This window comes from Artemia franciscana, chromosome 10 (assembly GCF_032884065.1).
Source record: "Artemia franciscana chromosome 10, ASM3288406v1, whole genome shotgun sequence".
NCBI classification, from domain to species: domain Eukaryota; kingdom Metazoa; phylum Arthropoda; class Branchiopoda; order Anostraca; family Artemiidae; genus Artemia; species Artemia franciscana.
The window spans coordinates 37254140-37276555 of NC_088872.1; the positions used below are offsets into that span (position 1 = coordinate 37254140).

Genomic DNA, 22416 nt, shown 5'->3' on the forward strand with positions numbered 1-22416 from the left:
AAGAATCTGGAAAATGTTTTAGGGATGACGAAAGGTTCTAGAGGGTACCAGAAGACCAGTCACTGTGTGGCACAGTGTCGTGAATTGCGACTGGTATCTTTAGGGTGTCTTTAGAAAACCTGAACTAATGTATTTAATGTATGATTTTTAACAAGAAAATACCTGGGAATGTAGCAGAAGGTCAGTTATAATGACACGGTGTCGTGAATTGAGATGGTGTATCACAGAGTGTTGAGTTGCGAATATAGGAATCAATGGACTTCACTCATAATTTTATCAAGAAAACATATGAAAAATGTCTTAGGAATTACAAGGGGGTGCCAGAGGACACAAGAGGACCAGTGATAGTGTGGCACGGTGGTGTGAGTTGAGATAGTGTATCACAGAGGGACGGCTTGCGAAAAACATGGATCAATGGATTTAATGCATGATTTTTAGCGAGAAAATATCTGAAAAATGTCTTAGGAATGAAGAGGGGGTGCCAGGGGGCCAGTCATAGCTTGACATGGAAGTGTGAATTGACAACGTGAATCAATGAGGCATGGCTTGGAAAAAAAACATGAACCATTGGATTTAAATCATAATTTTATCATGAAAATTTCTGGTAAAAATGTCTTAGGAATGATAAAATGTATCCATAGGGTGCCATCGAGTAGCCACTTATTACCATGGTGGAGTGAATTGCTTGGACTACAGTTTAAAGTTAAGGTGGGAGGTGTTAAAAGAATTTTTTGACTGAGGAGGAGTGAGATCTAACAATCAGTCAAAAAATGAGGGATTTTCATTAGGACCTCTCAGAAATACGTCTCAATATTGCTTAAATTTATCTCTAATAACAACTCTACCCCTCTGGAATTGCTTACTAGGATGGGCTAGCCACATATTGTCACGGGGGTGTGAATATGCATCGCCCTGGTTCAATAATTTTCATTAAAAAATCTCAGAAATAGCTCTTAATATGGCTTAAATTTACCTCTAATATCAACCCCCTCCTTCTGGAATTGGTTGCTAAGACCCCCACCTTTCTTTAATTCGTGGTTCTTTTTGCTTATATTCCATCCTATGTCAGGTTTTGCTTTTTCCGTTGTTAATTTTCGACTGCTTTTTATGGCACTTGACCGTGGAAATAATTTCTTCCCCGATTCGAACATCTGGGGAGGGATGTTTAATTCGGAAAATTAGAAAAAATATTTTTTTAAATGTTTCCTTGAAAGCCTGCAGAGCGAAGTGGATATGGTGTAGGTATTCTACTCCGAAGATCGTAGATTCAATTCTTGACAGAGAAAATTTTTATCCATGTTTTTCTTACTCTACCATTTTTAGAATAGTTTCAAAACCTTTTTAAAAATGTCTGGCCTTGGCTAACACTTTTGTTAAAAATACAAGATTGGATCACGTTTTATGGTGATTAAAACTGGAATTTTCTATAGTATGGGCCAGCAAGCGTAGGAGGAGCTAAATCAAGCTATGGTTTTAAAGCGATCAAAAATTACAGAAAAAGCTATTCAGCTTTAGAGGCAGAAATCCCGTGCAGAGGTGCTTATCAAGGTAGCCTCCAAAAAAAAACATCACCCCGATAACATTGCGAAAAGTTGGCTCTTCCGACCTCGTCACAAGTGCCATATGAGCTCTTGGCTCTTGTTTGTGTTTTAATAATGCTCTGTAATTTGTTTTTATTAATAAGACTTTTATGAAAAACAACTCCCTCCTGGAATTGTTTGCTAGGGGGTAGGCCAGCGACATACTGTCATGGTGACGTGAATATGCACAGCCTTGGTTCAAAGGAAAGCAGTAATTTCGTCAAAAGCTCTAAGGAACAGCTCTTAATAGGGCTTATTTTTACCTCTAACGAGATTATGTGAAATTTGAAGAGAAAATATTATTCTAATTTGTGCTTTTCAATCGGGGATGTATAGTCTTGGCTCAAAGAAACGCAACATTTTCATTAAAAGCCCTCAAAAAATGTCAATTTAAATGTTGTAGCCTATACACATAGGTATGCTAATTCAAGAATGCTCTTAATATATGTGTAAAATTCTGTGAACTAAAGAGGAAAAGAAAAAAATCTTGATCATGCATGAAGGTGTAGCATATTCTAGCCATAATGGTACTCCCGCTTTTATTTTATCTCTGGTAGCAATATTATCTGATAACACTCTAAAGCATTACTTAACATACAGGTGCATACCAAGTACAAGCAATTCCAGTAATCGATTTTCCATCCAACATCTCAGTTATTATAGTCATATGGGAACACGCCATCCATTTAATCATTCTAGTATGCGCGAACAGGGGGTTCTACTTGCTTGCAATAGGTTATTTCATAGAATCTAGTTAATAAATAAAAACGCCTTGGAAGAAACAACTCCTTGAAATAAAATGAAATCCCGAGGAAAAAATGCATTGAAAGAAAAGGAAATCCCAAAGAAAAAAATCTCTGCAAATACCCCCAATCAATTACGACCAGGGATTCCCCCATTGACTAGCAGATTCAAACAAGTTCTATCATGTAACAGCCAAAAGTGAACAAAACCCATTACACAATAAGCGTCTGCTGGGTGGAATTGATCATTAGGGGACCCCGGTGGTTAGGTTAGGGGCCCAGTAAAATTGGATGCTAGCCACCCCCCATTAGAATTGGATGTTAGGGCTCCGGTGGTTAGGTTAGGGGACCCGGTAAAATTTGACGCTAAGGCAACTAATGGAATTGGATGCTAGGGGACCACTTTGGAATAAGATGCTAGGAGTCCGGTGGAAGTACACGCTAGGGCCCGGCGTCGTGAAGGTTCCCCCCAAAGCAGGCCCATGAAGGTTTTTAAAAGACTCCCTATCAGGTAAAATCCAGTGAAATCCTTGGTTAAAGAAGCCCCTGAAGATTTCCCCTACACCCTTAGGTTTTTTAAGCAGAACAACAATAGAAAAAACACTCCCTAATATGTAACAGACACATGCATCTCTTAGAAAATATTTCCTATGAGGTAAAAAGCAAACTCTATTACGTAGATGTACTATACACGTGCGCCTAAGTATTGCCCAGGTACACGTAATAGCGTCTTGAGGGACTTGCAACTTCAGGTTTACTTCCTATGGGTGCGTTTAACAGTAGAGGGGTATTACTACTAATATTGCTGTTAGACATTGGACTTGATTTACTAATCAAAAATTTTTGAAAATCGAACTTCCTTCAATAACAAAATATTTTTGAAAAGTTCTTGAAAAGACAGCGAATTGTCTCAAATTGTCTGCGGTTAGAAGACAAGCGACAATAAGAACCCATATATAGAAGCCTGCCGCGTGCCGTGTACCGGGGTCCGGTGTCTAGTAATTGCAAAAATATTTCTTTATATTTTAAAAAGGGATTACAACTGTTCAAAAACCTTAAAAAAGAAAACCCGAAGATTGAAGCTTAGTAGAAATCGTTTATTGGAAATTGGACTTGCTTTAATAATCAAATATTTTTGAAAATCGGACTCGGTTTAATAAACAAATATCTTTGAACAGATCCCAGTATGAAAAGACATGAAATTGCGTAAAGAACAAAAAACTGGCAACTGCAAAATATTTGTATAAATTTTTATAAGGGATTGGAACAATTCAAAAACCTAAAAAAAAAATTGATGCTTAGTGGATATCGTTGTTGGAAACTGGACTTGCTTTAATAATCAAATATTTTTGAACATCGGACTTGCTATAATAATCAAATATCTATAAAAAGATATAGTATGAAAAGACGGGAAATTGCCTGCGGTTAGAATGTCTCAAATTGCCTGCGGTTAGAAAACAAGCAACAATGAGAATCCATATATAGAAGCCTAATATATATATATATATATATATATATATATATCATTCATTACTCGAAATTCTGAGTTTTCGTCATTGTTTCTTAGAGGCTATTCATTTGCTAAACTCCATCCCTCTCCGGAGGAGGGGTGAAAGGTTCTGCACTACTTAAATTGTTTTTCACACAAGTCAAAGTTGCTCAGGCTAGATGCCCTTTTCCTTCTATTCCATTCGCTTTTTTCAAGATTACAAAGTGGCTGTTTTCTTTCTCTCTGTCAAGATGTTTAATTATGGTTTCATTGACGACGATCATTGCAAGAAATCCCAGGCATATAATTATCTCGGAAAATGTCAAGGCAATTTCAACTGCAACAGTTCCGTTTATCACCCTATCTTAGGGAAATTATTCTCTTTTCCTTCATTGGAAATATACGGTTTTCTTTTTGAGAGTTAAGAGGCTGGAAATAAAATTATGAGAAAAAGGAATTCTCAACAAAGCCAAGAAGTCAATAGAGGCAAAAACCCCACAAGCGAGACACGGCGTACTTGATCAAACACAAAGGATTTTAAGGTTGAAAATACACATGCTTTTCTTCCATCATTATTGTTATACGTAGAAAAGTTACTATAACACTGTACTGTAACAAATTAAGTGTCATTATCGTAACAAAACTCACCTTTCCAGAACGAAAGATGGTCTTTTTGTAGTTGTTTTTTTTTTTTTTTTTTCAAGAAAGCCTTATTTAATTTTTATATAGAATCAATTAATGATAGATATTTACTTGGTTGTCATTGCTTGTCAACCAATACCACCCAAATGCCAATATGTCAATACAAACATCAAGCTTCGGAGAACCCCAAAGTTTGTATAAAAACGAAGCGAACAAAGCACAAAACAGAGCACTGCAGTGAGTCTGTCAAAAATAAAAACGATATTGTTCCCTAGTATAAATGAGAATTAAGCATATATTGTGACCCCGCCGAGCAAAATATTTTTGAGGAGGGGGAGGAGAATTCGAAGTAAAAAGAAATACAAAAACAGGTGAATTATATCAACCATCTTGGGACTACAGGACGCAAACTTCCTCAAGTAACAATGAATTTTTTTTTTTTTATTTGAAAAATTAAAAATGATTACTCAGATATATATTATTAAAAGACTACAACAAAAGAATTGGTTTTTATGGTGATTCTAAAACGTAAGGTTCATCAGGTTAAAGTTAATGAAAATAAGGAGATAAAATTAGGAAAGAAAGGAGAGTAATCTTAATGAAAATTACACTATCAAATTCAACATTTCAGAGAACCATATTGCAAATTTTTTTTTCTACCTAAAAACCTACAGCCCTCTTAGGTAGCAAAAGAGATCGTTGCCAAGAGAAAGCGCCACATTCTTGCATTTTGGTACATGCACAAGCAATGATTGCCCGAACAGAACTTAAATATTATCGAGTAAAAATTCTGAAAACCACTGAAGGGGTTTTCGTATAGTCTCCTATTCTTAGAAGCCATACTGACGAGTGGTAGACTATACCATTCGTCCCTAAAAATGCATGGAGTCCACAAAAAAGGAAACGTTATCAATAGACTGTTTATCCAATAAAACTAACAGCTATTGAGTATCGCATATTTACAAACAATTTATTAGGGCGATGGATCATGGACTTTGATGCGTGGGGGGAGGGTATCTAGTAATAAAAGAGAGTTAAAAAAAGTGTTGTAAAATTTTATATAAGAGGTGATTCATGTGATTTGAATAAATATTGAGATAATTACAGATTTAGCCTCTGATCTCCGTTTATTAGGAAGAATACACTTATTTGAATGACTATAGGATGAAGAGTGCAGCCTGGGTGCTAAGGGGTGGAAAGTTCCCCTCTCATTGCGGCGAAGATAGCTTATTTTGGAAAAATGTACTTTATTTCAAAAAATTAATGCACTAAATGAGGTTTTCTTCACGAAATACTGTCTTACAAAAGTTAAAACCGATTTAAGAGTGGGGTTAGAGGGGCCGGTAGCCTCAGCAGATTAAAAGAGCCAAGATCTTCGAGGTATTCCGACCCCATTGATCCCCTCCCCCTTTAAACTTAACTCAAGAAACTTTTACGATTTCCTGTTTAGCTTTTTATATGTTCCATATAGTTCACCTTTTTTTCGAAGCCCATCCCCCCGCCCCAAACCCAGAAATAGACAATGATAGACATGACGTGTGATAGCAAACATTATTATGAAAAGTTGTTTTCGTCTATCGTTTCCCTAATAGTAGAAACAGTCTTTCATTTCAGAAAAAAAAACACTTGAAATTAAACATGTCAAAAATTACTGCACCAGAGCCAGGAAAAATGAGAAAAAATCTCCAACGAGAAGAGGCCTATAAGATGTCAGGAATAAGAGAGTATCTAGAAACACAAAATAAAATCAATAGTTTACTCCTGCACCATGGAATAACTGCAACGAATTATACGGGAGAAGAGACAGAAGTTAGTAGGTTACAGTCCCTTAGAAAACTTGGGAAAAAAAGAACATAATTAATCAAAATTAAATGACATGATTAGCGTAGCTAAGACACAGCTCTTAAGAAAATGGCCAGCAGTGCAGTAGATTTAATAAAAGAAAGTGAAAACACGAAATGTACGAATTCTAATCGTAGCTAACTATGTGGAAGAACTAAGCGAAGATGATAAGTTATAGCTCCTTGGCAAATTTGGCAAAAAAAAAGAGAAAACAATCAAAATGAAATGACACAATTTGTGCAGCTAAGACTCTCTTAGGAAAATGGCCAGTGCTAGAGCAGGAATAATAATAAGAAAATGAAAACAGGAAATTAACGAATAACTACAACCAATTATGCTGGAGAACTAAGCGATGTTAGTGGAGTCCCTTAACAAACTTTGACTGAACATGACAAAATAAATATGCATTGATGTCTAGCAACATTTAAGACGAAGCTTACAGGGGTATTAGTCAAGGACCCATGATGAAGAAAGATCGCTAGAAGATAAATACCAGGCTTCAACGAGCTCAAGCTTTTGGCATAGAATTCAGGGCAGAAACAAGCACTGAAAACGAACACGTGATGGCGCCTTTAAAATTCCTTGCGCCGAAGTAAAAAAAAAAGGTATTTGCAGATATAAGAAAAACACAAGGATTGGGTATATTCTGGAGAGCTTCTTAGAGCATTTTGTGTGGTAGAATCTTTCCCAAGAGTCTAATTTATGACCTAATTACATTAATGAGAGGTTTCAAGAGTAATGGGCAGTATTTTGCCAACACTCAACTTTTTACATTTATCATGCTTTAATTTACATTTGCAAGGATTAAAGGATTTTCAAGTTGTTCAATTTCTCGACATTACCATGAAATAGCTACACCATGTGGAATACTAAATATTTTTTTAAGTTCTCGCCCACCATGTCTTCCACGACGTGACCCAGATCTTTCCACGCTCGGACACCTTACAAGGTCTTCAATAGTCAAGAGCTGACATTTGGTTTTGGATATTTGCAAATCTACCCCTGAGCAGGTTCAGCGCACAGGTTAAGATTCAAGTGCTTTTTACGAGTTCATCCTGTAGTAGTACGGTGTGTCACATTGCTGATGTTTTAAACTTTCCAAACTTAACTTTTTCCACTAGTGATAACTTGATGACCAGCTCATTGGCTTCCAAAGTTTCCAATTGGGTAAGGGTACAAATTTTTTCCCTCTGACAAAAACAACTTATTTCTAGCTAAAAATTGTTCAGTCAACTGGGCTGTAAAGTTACACAGACACTGTCCAGCAGTAGCAGAATACAAATAGCTCATTTCTTACTGTATATTCCAGTTCTATTGGTAGCGCCTCTGCGTCTACTCTCCAGGGGGAAAGGATGTGCACCTTTAACTCAAATTGCTTTTTTCGTTAGCATACGTTTCGTCTGCTTTGTATGCTCTTATTAACAAGAATTGAACTCCGAAATTTGGTTCTCCGCGTCACAAAGATAGCTAGATATTTATCGAAAAGCAGACAATACTTGTAAAACAGGCTCTATCCAAATTACACTATCTTTTCACTACGAGTGAAGAAAAACTTATGAATGTGTTAGCCAGTGAGCAGGCTAGTCAATCGATTGTGAGCTCCTTACTTACAGCTGAGGACATGAGGCTGTGGCCAAGCATGTCAAACGGGATGAAAATGAATTTTAAATAGTTAAATTAATCACAATAAGCGTACCTTCAAAAAATTGTAATGAGAAAACGATCTTTTTAAATAAAACACATTGTTTCAGAGCGTATGACAGTGGAAAAAATCTGAATGGGATATATTCCAGTAGCTACAGAGGACTGACACAGCGCAAGAATATTCCTAATATGGAAATCGTCTCGTATATCCTTTAAATTTTTGAATTCAAGGATACTACGGTGACACTTTGAAGTGGTGTCGAATCTAGTTTGCTGGACTTTCTGAGAGTGGCTTGTGTGATTGCCTTGAAAATCCGAACGTCAAAGAGGAGTGTTGCTTGTGTCGGCCTGAAGCCTTTGTTATCAACATCATACCAACGGTTTGCTAAAAGCCACCAGCTGAACATGAAATCGTCGAAATCTATCCTATGTCGTTGCTTCCGGAAACGTTGAAAGGTATGATAGACTGTTTGACCGTAATGATTCAAATGATGGCAGTATATCTCCGGAAATTTGCAGTGGATGTTACCAGTTTCGCAACTGCAATTCAACAGCCTATTCCTTCTCAACGAGCTCAAAAATTTGAAACGCGCCAAAGATTATTGTAAATACAAAGAATAAACTAAGCTTCATGAAAGCAATTTTGAAACATGGGAAGCAAATGGATTTGACGACAAAAACAGCTTTAGTACTGCAGACACCCTGCGTGTATGACTGTCTGGAGTATTTAAAAACAAGAAGAAATTCTTCTCTTCTAGTCAGGATACTAATTCGTTCAATTTTGAAGAATTTCTGTGAAGCATCCATGAGAAAGCGGACACCAGAATGGCTCTGCACGTTGCTCATTGCTTCAGAATAGGCTTTGAAAGGCTGACTGTTTGTGCTAACGATACTAATGTAATTGAGTTATTGGTGGGCCAGTTCCCTCGTCTCCTTAATATTTTTCTTGGGGGAAATGTCGTGCCTCAATTACTTGTGAAGTTTCTACACTATTAGGTCCCGTAGATATTTTGTTCCGGGGAACGGAGAATCAAATATTGAACTCATTGGCGTCCATTGCATTTCGAGGTTTGTCACAATGAGTTAATTTTTCTCCAATAAAAATAAGATATTCCTTACGTCACCAAAAAGAGCGGTCATTACATACAGAAGTTGAAAAATGAAACCATCACGAAAGTAAGTATTTTCTCCTTCCAAAATGTGGCAAAAAAACTAATAATCAGCGTTCATGGAAGGGACCCTAATTATTTTTCCTTCCAGTGATCTACGAACATACTTTTACCCTCGTAAGAAGGAGCTGAAAATGTTGCCTTCTGCAGAGAGAGCGTTTCTGAAACATTGTATGTGTTCTTGCTGTCCGCATGCAATCTGGAAAGCCGTTTTGATTGCAAGACAATGTTTACCAAGGCCTTTGAGGTATGGATGGCAATTTTCCGGACATAACCATGTTTCTGTTTTTTCGAGCACTTCCGCCAAGATATTTACAACTCTTTTGTGAGTGTAGAAAAAAGTGCACTAAGAACTATAATATCCTCCTTGATTTTGAGATGTTGTGTGTGATATTGCTGGAAAATATGATAAGTTACCTGAAGAAATATTGTGTACAACAACATAACTTGTGATCAGTTTCCTTTAGATTCTTTTTCTTTCGCTTTTTCTGTTAAAAGCTATATTTTGGCAGCTGATTTTTATTTTGAATGTATTTCTGTCGAGGCTAGTATTTAATATTGCGTACTTTAATTTATTCCGAGTGGTTTCTGTTCTGACGCCACTAACGCAACCGTGTTACTCACGTGTCATCTTCCTCTCTCGCTTTGCTCCTCTCCCTTCGAACATAAGTCTTGTATAAATTCAGGAAAGTTGGGATTCCTAAGATCCCTTAAGAATGTTTCATAATGTGCAGTTGTGCTCTGATTGTGCTCATTAGCTTTTTATTTTCTCGGTACCTGATTCTGGGTCACATTCTAAGTTCAAAGCTTTCTTTACGTCTACATCTCCTTTAAGGCTATATATTTCTTTAAGGCTATATCTCCTTTGGAATACAAAATTTTCGCTGCGGCCACCTATATTTGTTTCCATCAAACAATTCTACCACTGATAAATTATTGACGATATTGTATAAAGGACACTTATAAAGAGACCGGTTGAAGGAGGGGGGGATAAGTTAGGACTACAGATTATGGCAGAGGATTACGCATTGATCCAACATTTCTTCATAATCGTGGGCTTCCATGTTAACGCATATGGAAGAAAAAAACCATTTCACAATCAAAGAAGGGAGTGCTTAAAAGGAATATCGATTTACCATAAGCCCATTAAATTAAATCGATCAAAATTTTTATCTTAAAAAATAAGATATGTGATTCAAATAGACATTTTTAAGCTGATTCAGAACATTAAACCAAAATCTTCCATTACTAAATTTTTTGCGCGTCCTTCTTTTTTTGCAAAATTTGTGCATTCGAAAAAACAAAAAAAAAACAAGGAGAATACATGATTAAGTTCTGAGATTTTTCCAACTACAACCTTCATGCTAGAATATACCTATAATCTAGATTGCATGCACTACATTTTTCTAGCTTGGCGTAATGATTTGTATTGTCTTTTTGCTTGAATAGACCGGATTTTGCCCAGAAAAAAAGCCTAAAACTAAAATGGTAAAAAATTTAAAATGTTACATTTCCAGCGACGTGTTGTTCCCTACAGTTGTCACTGTCAGACTTAAAACTTCTTTTGGAGATACAGCAGGCAAGGCTGTACCCTGGGATTAAGATTTTAATTTATTTATGGCACAGAAAGCTTTCCATTTTCATTAATTCATTTCTCTTAAATAATTTTTCTAAAACACATAAAGGAGGCTTGGACTCTAAAATAATAAAAAAAAAGTAGATCCAGTTGGTTCCTGATCAGATTCTATAAAAGAAAACAGAGCAACAAAACAATTGACAGACTAGGAGGTTCACGTATAGATCCAATTATTTAAGACTTACTTTCATGCGTTTGTCAGGAGCAACTTCAATCATACCACGGAGAAGATTCTGACATTCTGGTGGAACAAAGTGAGGTATATGAAAAACGCCTTTCTTGACTTTCTCTAACAGCTGTCGTAAATTATCGTCATCGAACGGCAAAGCGCCAACTAGTAAAGCGTACAAAATCACACCGCAAGACCAAACGTCAGCTCGCCTTCCATCATATTTATCACCCTAGAAAAAGTTGAATCCAATGTATTCCATATATTCTATTTAATGTGGCGAATCACAGAATGAATCCTATATTTAACAAACTAAAATAGAATCAATTCAATAGTTAAAGCAATGTTTTTTCAATGCATTATTTTCCTAAAACATTAACATATTAAACATGTTCCTTTTTTATCAAGACTCAATTTACAAAGAACAAAGATGCTGTACTACTGATTTTGGTTCGAACCTACGTTACCAAGGAAGATGCAAATGCTTTTACTACTACGCTATCAAGTCTTGTATAATAGTGAGTAAATATTGACAGCCCGTGCCCCCTTGCACTCCCTCCCCCAACCCCTACAATTGGTACCACTAACACCCAAGTTCAGATTGGAATAACGGAGAGATAAAAATCGTATTTTTTAAAACGTGAAGCAATTTTGAATGGAAAAAAAACTAAACTGACTAATAAGAGTGATATGTTAACCTAAACCCTTAGACAATAGGGAAACACTGCTGTTTCATGTTACCTATACCACCGGTGGATCCGAAGAAGAATCAGGGGGAGATTAGACAGAAGGTGCCAAAACGGCTGTACGTTACTGAATTTTGAAATCCTTACTTTTAATGTAAGCATTTCAAACTACGGTATACTGCTGTACACCATACTATGCTAACAATTTCAGTCGTTGAGCCTTGGAGAGAGCAAATATATAGATTACGCGACCTGCCTTTGAATTGTAACCCTTGAGAGTTTTAATAGATAAGAATGCAATATCCCAGCGTTTTCTGCAGTAATAGCTTCAGAGTCCTAAATATGAAGTTTATCACTATCACAATGGCTGCAAAAGGGAATGTTCTGTGCTCTAACAATCTCGATAGTTTTCATAACCCTTCTCAGGGAATTCCGGTTCTGTTTTATTTACTTGTCCCACTCACAATCCACAGATTCCAGATATCTTCCTAACCATGCTTGACTGAAATTACGAATAGAAGCGCAGCATTTTTTCTGCAATGTTTATGAACAGGAGCGTAATTTGCTATAGGACAGGGGAGATATCTGCCCCTCCCAGACCTTGGTTTGCCCCCCCCCCCAATACCCTCAGTTTGTTCCTCAGCTACAATTTCATTTCTTCCAAAATAACCTGCACAAACCTGCAATAACCAAAGTAGCCAACATAAACCTGCATAGTTCAAGCATCAGCCGAAATAGATAATTTTTTTAGTACATATTTACCTTTAAAGTACTGCCAGTTACCTTTATATATTACTATAAAGTACCTTTATAGTACTAAATAGTGCCTTTATGGTACCAAACAGCTTATGTTTTTGCTGTCATTTTCACTTGATTTGTGAAAATTGATCCAACTTCCCCTCCCCCCATAAGATTTTGACAAAATTGCGCCCCAGATTATGAAGCAGTATCTCAGTAAGATGTGTGAGGTCGCAGTCATTAAGAGTAGACTTAAAATAGCTCTTAAGCACTTTTCCCGTCTCTCTTTCCTTCACCACTAGATCGAGCAGGCAGTCGTCCTCCACTTTTAGTAGTCACCGCAGAAATATAAAATTGTACGAAAAGACCTTGTTTTAGGGATTTAACTTAATTCAAGCAAAGGAAATGGTATACACACTGTTCGACATTCTAACGACACGTAGCATCACCCGACTTTGTTCTTGCATCGAACTTATAAGAACAGTTTGGCCTTGGATTTTTAATCGTTGTTTATAAAGTAAAGAATTTCTTCATATAATAGTAGATTTTGTCACTTCATGCACAAAACCTTAGAAGCCGTGGAACCAGTTTCCAGTGAAAGAAGGGTAAGCCATTTTATACTAAAAACAACAGCTAAGAGCTCATATGGCACTTGTGACGAGGTCGGAAGAGCCAAGAGCCAAGAGCTTATATGGTATGAGCTCTGGCAAAATTCCAATCAATAGATTGCTTTAAAAGGAAAATCATAGGCTTAATTCCAGTCGGGATTTAAAATAAGAGCTCTGAGTCAAGAGGTCCTTCTAAATATCAAAATTCATTAAGATCCGATCACCCACTCGTAAGTTAAAAATACCTCAATTTTTCTAATTTTTCCTCTCCCTTCAGCCCCCCAGATGATCGAATTGGGGGAAACGACTTTATCAAGTCAATTTGTGCAGCTCCCTGACACACCTACCAATTTTCATCGTCCTAGCACGTCCAGAAGCACCAAACTCGCCAAAGCGCTGAACCCCACCTCCTAACTCCCCCAATGAGAGCGGATCCAGTCCGGTTACGTCAATCACATATCTACGACATTTATAAGCGTTCCCCAAGATTTCCGGTTTCCCCCTCCAACTCCCTCCAATTTCAACAGATCTGGTCGGTATTTGAAATAAGAGCTCTGAGACATGAGTTCCTTCTACATATCAGATTTCATTAAGATCCGGTCGCCCGTTCTTAAGTTAAATTTTGTAGATTTTTCCAAATTAACAGCCCCCAGCTCCCCTAAAGAGAACGGATCCGTTCCAATTATGTCAATCACATTTCTATAACTTGTGCTTATTCTTCCCATCAAGTTTCATCCCGATCTCTCCACTCTAAGCGAATTCCAAGATATCCGGTTTCCCCCTCCAGCTCACCCCAATGTCACCAGATCTGGTCGGGACTTAAAATGAGAGTTCTAAAGCACAAGATCCTTCAAAAAAAACGAATTTCATTAAGATGTGATCACCTGTTCGTAAGTTACAAATACCTCATTTTTTCTAATGTTTCCGAATTACTCCCCCTCCCCAAACTAATCTTAGACTTGTGCTTATTCTTCCCACCAAGTTTCATCCTGATCTCTCCGCTTTAAGCGTTTTCCAAGATCTCCGGCCCCCCCCCCAACGACACTGGATCCGGTCGGGATTTAAAATAAGAGATCTGAGTTACGAGGTCCTTCTAAATATGAAAATTCATTAAGATCCGATCACTCCTTCGTAAGCTAAAAATACCTCATTTTTTCTATTATTTTAAAATTAACCTCCCCCCCCCCCCCAAAGAGAGCGGATCCGTTCCGGTTATGTCAATCACGTATCTAGGACTTGTGCTTATTTTTCCCACCAAGTTTCATCCCTATCCCTCCACTCTAAGTGTTTTCCAAGATTTTAGATCCCCCCCCCCAACTCCCCGCAAGGTCACCGGATCCAATCGGAATTTAAAATAAGAGCTCTGAAATACGATATCCTTTCAAACATCAAACTTCATTAAGATCCGATCACTCCTTCGTAAGTTAAAAATACCTCATTTTTTCTAATTTTTCAGAATTAACCCTCCCCACCCCAACTCCCCCGAAGAGAGCAGATCTGTTCCGGTTATATCAATCACGTATCAAGGACTTGTGATCATTTTTCCCACCAAGTTTCATCCCGATCCCTCCACTCTAAGCGTTTTCCAAGATTTTAGGTTTCCCCCCAACTCCCCCCAATGTCACCGGATCCGGTCGGGATTTTAAATAAGAGCTCTGAGACACGATATCCTTCCAAACATCAAACTTCATTAAGATCCGATCACCCGTTCGTAAGTTAAAAATACCTCAGTTTTTCTAATTTTTCCGATTTAACCGTACCCCCCACTCCCCAGATGGTCGAATATGGGAAACGACAATTTCTAATTTAATCTGGTCTGGTTCTTGATACGCCTGCCAAATTTCATCGTCCTAGGTTACCTAGAAGTGCCTAAAGTAGCAAAACCGGGACACACAGACAGACCGACAGAATTTGTGATCGCTATATGTCACTTGGTAGATACCAAGTGCCATAAAAAAAAACTATATCAGAACTAGAATATGTATTAGACAGCATTGAAAGTTAAATCTGAAGAGAGAAGAGTCGATACATACACACAACGTGCTATTACCATTAGACCCTTTATGACAAACACGCCGCTAAATGACCAGTGAAGCTGGTGGGTGTATTTATTTCCACTGTCCTTGCAGAAGAGTCAATTCAGTCTCCAATTTATAATATTCAATGATTGACTGAGCCAACCAATGAATTCACTTAAGAATCATAAGGTTAAATACAAGAAATCAAAAGTTGTAAAGTGGAGCCTGACTAATAAGCGTTACATTAAATGGAGCAAACAGATATAAGGTTATAAACAAAATACAGTAACATAGTACATATACAGGAAATTGTGAAGACTGGGGATCAGTTGAAGCTTAAGATCAATTACCTCTGTACAGACCATTATTTATATATATATATATATATATATATATATATATATATATATATATATATATATATATATATATATATATATATATATATATATATATATATATATATATATATATATATATATATATATATATATATATATATATATATATATAATATATATATATACATATATATATATATATATATATATATATATATATATATATATATATATATATATATATATATATATACTAGCTGTTGGGGTGGCGCTTCGCCCCCCCCCAAACCCCCTCACGCGCGTAAGTCGTTACGCGCCATTGTAGTTGTGTCCCTGTGTCCCACCTGTGAATATATATATATATATATATATATATATATATATATATATATATATATATATATATATATATATATATATATATATATATATATATATATATATATATATATATATATATATATATATATATATATATATATATATATATATATATATATATATATATATATATATATATATATATATATGTGTGTGTGTGTGTGTGTGTTTGTGTGTGTTTTAACTACGTAAAACTTGCGAATATACAACATTCTTCGCTGTCCCATTGTCTGTACATATAAATAGATTGTCAGGTTTACCGACTCTTGAACATGCAACATATAATTGTCCATGGGGAAAAACAATCCGTATTCAGATCTATACCTCATTATTCTAATGATTGCCCTTGAGCTTTGTTGATGGTGATTTCTAATCAAACATTCAATGTGTCCCCATCGTCATTTATATATCTCCCTGTGTCATTTATATATCCCCCTGTGCCCCCCGGCACAGGTTTTTTTTAGTTTTTTTACCCTTTTTTTAGTTTTTTTGGAGTTTTTACCTTTTTTTAGTTTTTTTTATTAGTTTTTAGTTTTTTTTTCTTTTTAGTTTTTTCTTGTAGTTTTTACCTTTTTTTATTTTTTTATTTTTTTATTTTTTAGTTTTTAGTTTTTACCTTTTTTTAGCTTTTTTAGTTTTTTTAGTTTTTTCTTTTTAGTTTTTTTTTGTAGTTTTTGTAAGGTTCGAACCTGGAACCTCTCGAACCTAGAACCTGGAACATAACGCGTTACCAACTCAGCTACATCGGCTTGAATACTTTCGTTTTTGAATTGGTGTATGATAGAAATAATTGACTCTTTCTCTCAACTCTTCTTTTTAAAACAGTAAAAAACTTTAGCGTAAAGAGCGGGGCGTTGATGAGGAAGCAGCCCCTTTCATATACGAAGTAATTTCTGTTCGTTTTAAGTTTTAATGTGGCTCCTTACTTTCAGTTGAAAAAACTTGTTTTTTTAATTTAATTTCTGAACGTTTTTGAATCAATGCATGTTTTGATTTTGGCTCTCCGCAGAGGAATTATTAAAACGAAATTTGCATATTTATTTATTTTTTTGGCTAAATGGCTTTCTCATAATTTTGATCGAATGATTTTGAGAAAAAAAGAGCGGGGGAGGAAGGCTAGTTGCCCTCCAATTTTTTGGTTAATTAAAAAGGCAACTAGAACTTTTAATTTTTTACGAATCTTTTTATCAGTAAAGATGTACGTAACTTATAAATTAGCTTACGTAAAGAATTTTTCTCATGTTTTTATTACACATATGAGAGGGTTCGCCCCCTCGTCAGTACCTCTCTCTTTACACTAAATCTTAAATTTTGTCCCAACTCGTTAAGAATGACCCCTGAATCTCAAAAACCGTAGAATAAATAGTTTATTACTAAAAATACTTTAGCATAAAGAGCGAGGTATTAGGAGGAGGTGAGCCCCTCATTTGGGTAATAATTTTTGTTCGTTTTAAGTTTTAATGCTGCTCCTTACTTCCAGCTGAAAAAACTTTTTCATATTTATTTTTTCTTTGTTTTTTTTAAACAATGCTAGTAAATCCTGCCCTCCCTTCATGGAAATTTTCTTCCCCCATGACAAATTCCTCGATGGAAAGTTCCCCCAGTATATCCTCCTCTTCTCAACCCCTCCCCCCAACCAAAAAATCCTCCTGAAAACGCCTGTACACTTCCCAATGATCATTACTATATGTAAGCACTGGTCAAAGTTTGTAACTTATAGCCCCTCCCACGGGGACTGGGGTGGAGTAAGTCGTCTCCAAAGACATAGTTATAAGGTTTTTCGACTACGCTGAATAAAATGGCTATCTCAGAATTTTGATCCGTTGATTTTGGGAAAATAATTAGCGTGGGATGGGGCCTAGGTGCCCTCCAATTTTTTTGGTCACTTAAAAAGGGCACTAGAACTTTTCATTTCCGTTATAATGAGCCCTCTCGCAACATTCTAGGACAACTGGGTCGATACGATCACCCCTAGGAAAAAAAAAACAAAAAAAAACCAAATAAACACGCATCCGTGATCTGCCTTCTGGCAAAAAATACAAAATTCCTCATTTTTGTAGATAGGAGCTTGAAACTTCTACAGTAGGGTTCTCTGATGGTGTAATTTTCGTTAAGATTCTATGACTTTTAGGGGGTGTTTCCCCCTATTTTCTAAAATAACGCAAATTTTCTCAGGCTCGTAACTTTTGATGAGTAAGACTAAACTTGATGAAACTTATATATTTAAAATCAGCATTAAAATGCAATTCTTTTGATGTAGCTATTGGTATCAAAATTCCATTTTTTTGAGTTTTGGTTTCTATTGAGCCGGGTCGCTCCTTACTACAGTTCGTTACCACCAACTGTTTGACTACTGACTATTTTGTTTACGAAACACGTACAATAAACATAAAAACACAACAATCGCTCTTGGTTTCAATAGAAACCAAGAGTTTTGGTTTCTATTGAGCCGGGTCGCTCCTTACTACAGTTCGTTACCACGAACTGTTTGAAAAAAATCGTCCATTGTTTACGTATAGAATCTGTTATTGGGAAGTATACAGAATTTTTTTTTTTTGGGGGGGGGGTGTGCTTAGGGTGGATTTCTATAGGGAGAATCTTCCTTGGGGAGGGAAATTTCTGGGAGGTGAATTTTCCAAAGGAAATGTTACACCAAGGGGACTCGACAGAATTGCTATACTATTTTTTTTTTTAATCTTCTTACATTCTCTTTGCCGATTTTTTTTTTTTATGCGAAGATATTCCAAGGGAAGCATTCATGGGCTTTTTTCCATATGTTTTTTTGTTTCCGGGAAATATTGTCCGCGGAAGAGGGCATACTGATTCGAGATTTAAGTCTTATTCAATGAAAGAATCTTAAGGCGAATTTTTCAGGCTGAAATGTCCGCAAGCAATTTTACAGGAAGGGAGGATTCTTTGCGAGGATGGAACTGTCTGGAAGAAATTGTACAGGGGGCGTGCACTTTACGTTGGATAAAATTTCCACGGAGGGGTCTTCCATGAGAGGGAAGGGTATATTTCATAGAGGATGAACCAGATTTACCGGCATTAGTTGAAAAAAGAACAGAAATTATTCCATACATGAAAGGTTGCCCCTTCCTAAATACTTTACTCTTTATGCTAAATTTGACTGTTTGTCCCAATTTTCTAAGAGCGACAGATTTATTGTTTTATTGTCTTAAAACACAAGGTTGTGACAGAGTCAAACTTTAGACAAACTACAGAGTCAAACTACAAAAGCAGGTCTCCCTAATCAACATCTCAATAGTTACATCTATTACACTACCTAGAAAACAATTTTTTTTTTTCTACTTACTCATTTCAGCGATGCATTTCATTACGATGGCAACGATTTAAATGCACAGACAGTTAATAGTAGAGGCCTAATTGTAAATACAAATTTCCACCTTGAGTCTAATCTTGGAAAATAGACTACTACCCAATCTTGTACTAAGGATCTTAAAATTGAAGTATCTCAATCACGGACATTTTTAATCACTAGCATATGTTGTGAAAAAGAGTAATCATATTTAAATAGGTTTGCCCATCAAGCAAGGGCCGCCAGTGAATCCTCCGACTTATTAGCGCGAAAACATCCTTCTAATGAGGCTGAAAGGTGTTGTAGAGGTTTAGCCAATCCCAACTATCTATCTTACTAACCCACCTTATACCTTAGTTCCATATGCATCTTCAAAGGAACCCAAAACATCAAGCAGGGGCCGCCAGTGAATCCTCCGACTTATTAGCGCGAAAACATCCTTCTAATGAGGCTGAAAGGTGTTGTAGAGGTTTAGCCAATCCCAACTATCTGCATCAGCTCAAAATTTAGAAACTACTGTCCTTGTTTAGGGAAGATAGATTTTAGTCAAAACATTTGTCCAAGATCACACACTGTATAAGTATTGAGTTTTTTTTTGGTTTTTTTTACCCAAAACCTTCTTTCATGGAGTAGATATGATCTGGCTATTCAAGCCACTTTCACACATTACCTCTCCCACCACTCATAATTGTCATACTGACCTCTGCACTAGGTTCTACCTTCGCCCTAATGGCTCTCATAGATGACTTTTACTAAGTTGCCAATCGCGACCTAAAAGAAAAATAAGTTCACATTTCTTTTCACTATCTTATCCAAGAGAACTGTTTGAGTTGTCGCCAACAGTCACAGTCTGACTCTTTCCAGTTTCATTTTCACCCTCAGTGCTATCTTCTCACCAAATCTCTTCACAGCCTCCTTCTTTGTTTTGCTTGCTTTTGTTGCAATTTTTTTCTTTTGCACCTCTTCTTTGCTTTCCTTGTAACAAAGGCATCTTCAATCTTAGTTTTCACTGATGTGTCAGTGAGCACTTTTGTTCTGACCTCCTTTCTTCCTTGAAGCATTTTGTTTTCTTGGTGGTGCTGGGTGATCTTGTGGTTGTACTTGTTCAGGTGTGACTAACCTATTTCACAATGGCTGCAAAATCAAAGGCTTACTGAAAGCGCTGTGAGAGGATGGCAGTGCAGGTAGGGATGGGCTGGAGTTAGAGCCTTTGATGAGCTGGGCAATTTGCCACCAGGTTCATAGGCTAAAAAGAACATGTTGTTGGTCTGTATTTAAGAGCACAGATCTTCATTATCAAAACAATCTAAATTGAAAAGGGATATACCTTCCAAATTCCTTCTAGATCTTCGATCTCTTGAAGAATAACGAAGAAGACCAACGTTCAGTCAACGACTCGCAAAATTTCTAACTCGTGAATAGGCCCAGACCAGTTACAAATTAAAGATAGGATTTGAGAAATATTGATCAAAACATAAATGTTTCCGGTTAACAACGATCGCGCCGGCGGCGGCGAGAAAAATATTTCGGCGGTGCACCGCCGCTGCTATTTTTGTCCCGCCACCACCGACCTTCCCTTATCGGCGCGGCACCGGAGGTCTAGATACAGATATTTGAAAAGAGAATCTGTAAGAAAGCCAAAAAAACACAATAAAGATGGAATGGCTGAATACGGTTCCTAGAACTAGAAATTGTGCCTAGAGCTTTTCTTATCCTAACCTATAATATGCGAAATTGAACTTCCTTGAGATAGAACCATCAGAGCAATTAGAGAGAGGGGGAACGCTTAAATAAACGCTTGTTATTATGGATGACAGACAGAGTGAACTCTTCATTTAATAAGCACATGATACGTAAATAAGATATAAATTTAATAAAGGAAAAATAGATGATGAGTTAAAAATTGGTAAAGCGTAGATCGCGATAATTCTAGTTGTCAATTAATAAGACAATCGTTTGCACTACTACTACACAACCTCCGTAGTCTTCAGCCATCTGAGACAAAGAAACTAACGAACTCTTCTCCTATCCTCTTAACAGCTAGTGCTTTTGTCGTCACTCCTGAAATTCTCTAAGGTTAGCAACGACTATTTACAATCTAATTCCAGTTTAATCTACGTTGTCCTTCTACCCTTTCTCCTTCTTGGCTATTTAGTTAACCTCCTCTACGGGTTCGATTTTACTGCACCAAGAAGACATATTCAAACCATAATGTTTATGACTTACTATTTAGTCTAAATTTCCCATGAGGGTTCACTCGCGGCTAGTAGATTTTATAACCTCAACCTCATACACAAAAAGCTTAAGGACGTTTCCTATCGAACATTTTGGATTCCTTTGTGATACGAAATATATCCAATGTCATAACATGGTTTTGTGACATACGATATACTAAATTGACAAAAGGATTTTTAGGGAGGATTTGAAATAAATCAAAACACACTCTGTGCATGGAGGTCGTCAAATGGGCATATCAGCAATATCATAGGGTAGGGTGTTAAGTTGGAACTTTCAGGGCATGTTAAGGGGGTTGTTGAACTAATCAAAAGGTACTAAATGTATACTACTCCAACTAACTTTACCAAAACTGGAACAACTGCTACCACTGATACTATAACTGGTACTACGACTACTGCTACTACTAATACTACTACGACTACTACTACTATGATTACAATGACGCCGACTCCTACTACTACTACTACTACTACTACTACTAATACTACTACTACTACTACTACTACTACTACTACTACTACTACTACTACTACTACTACTACTACTACTACTACTACTACTACTAATGCTAACGGTAAAAGTGAAACTTTCAGCAAATGTTGAGAAGGGTGTTGAATTAAGTCAAAACACGCTATCGTTGCAGGTTATTAAAAGTGCGTAGCAGCTATATCCCAGGAACAGCTAAGATCATTAAGTTGGAACTTTTAGTGCATGTTGAGGTGGATGTTAAACCAAACAAAGGGTACTATATGCATACTACTGCTGCTAGTACTACTACTAATACTGCTACTAAGGCTTAGAATGTAAAGGAGAAATTTTTCAGAAATACTGAGGGAGATGATGATTGAAATTGAAACACGCTTCACGGAAGCTGTCAAAAAGCTGTATCGGCAGTATCAAAAGGGGTCATCAGCAATATCTCAGAAACGGCTTAAAAATTTAGTTGAAAATATCAGGGTATGAAGGATAGTTAACTAGACCAAAAAGGCAAACTGTGAATACTACTACTGCTACTTTTTAAAACAGTGAAAAACTTTAGCAAAAAGAGCAGGGCATTGAGGAGGAAAAGCCCCTTTCATATACCGAATAATTTCTGTTCGTTTTAAATTTTTAATGTCGCCCCTTACTTTCAGTGAAATTAAATACAAGGCTTAATAAGCCTTGTATTTAATT

General features: G+C 36.6%; 1 protein-coding gene across 1 annotated transcript in view; it reads right to left on the bottom strand.

The window, feature by feature from the left end:
* LOC136032156 (serine/threonine kinase SAD-1-like) overlaps positions 1 to 22416 on the bottom strand; it is a 124131-nt gene that overhangs the window by 43459 nt on the left and 58256 nt on the right. The window contains exon 6 of the mRNA XM_065712339.1: positions 10931 to 11146. Coding sequence (XP_065568411.1) covers positions 10931 to 11146 — 216 coding nt within the window. The remainder of the gene's footprint in view (positions 1 to 10930; positions 11147 to 22416) is intronic.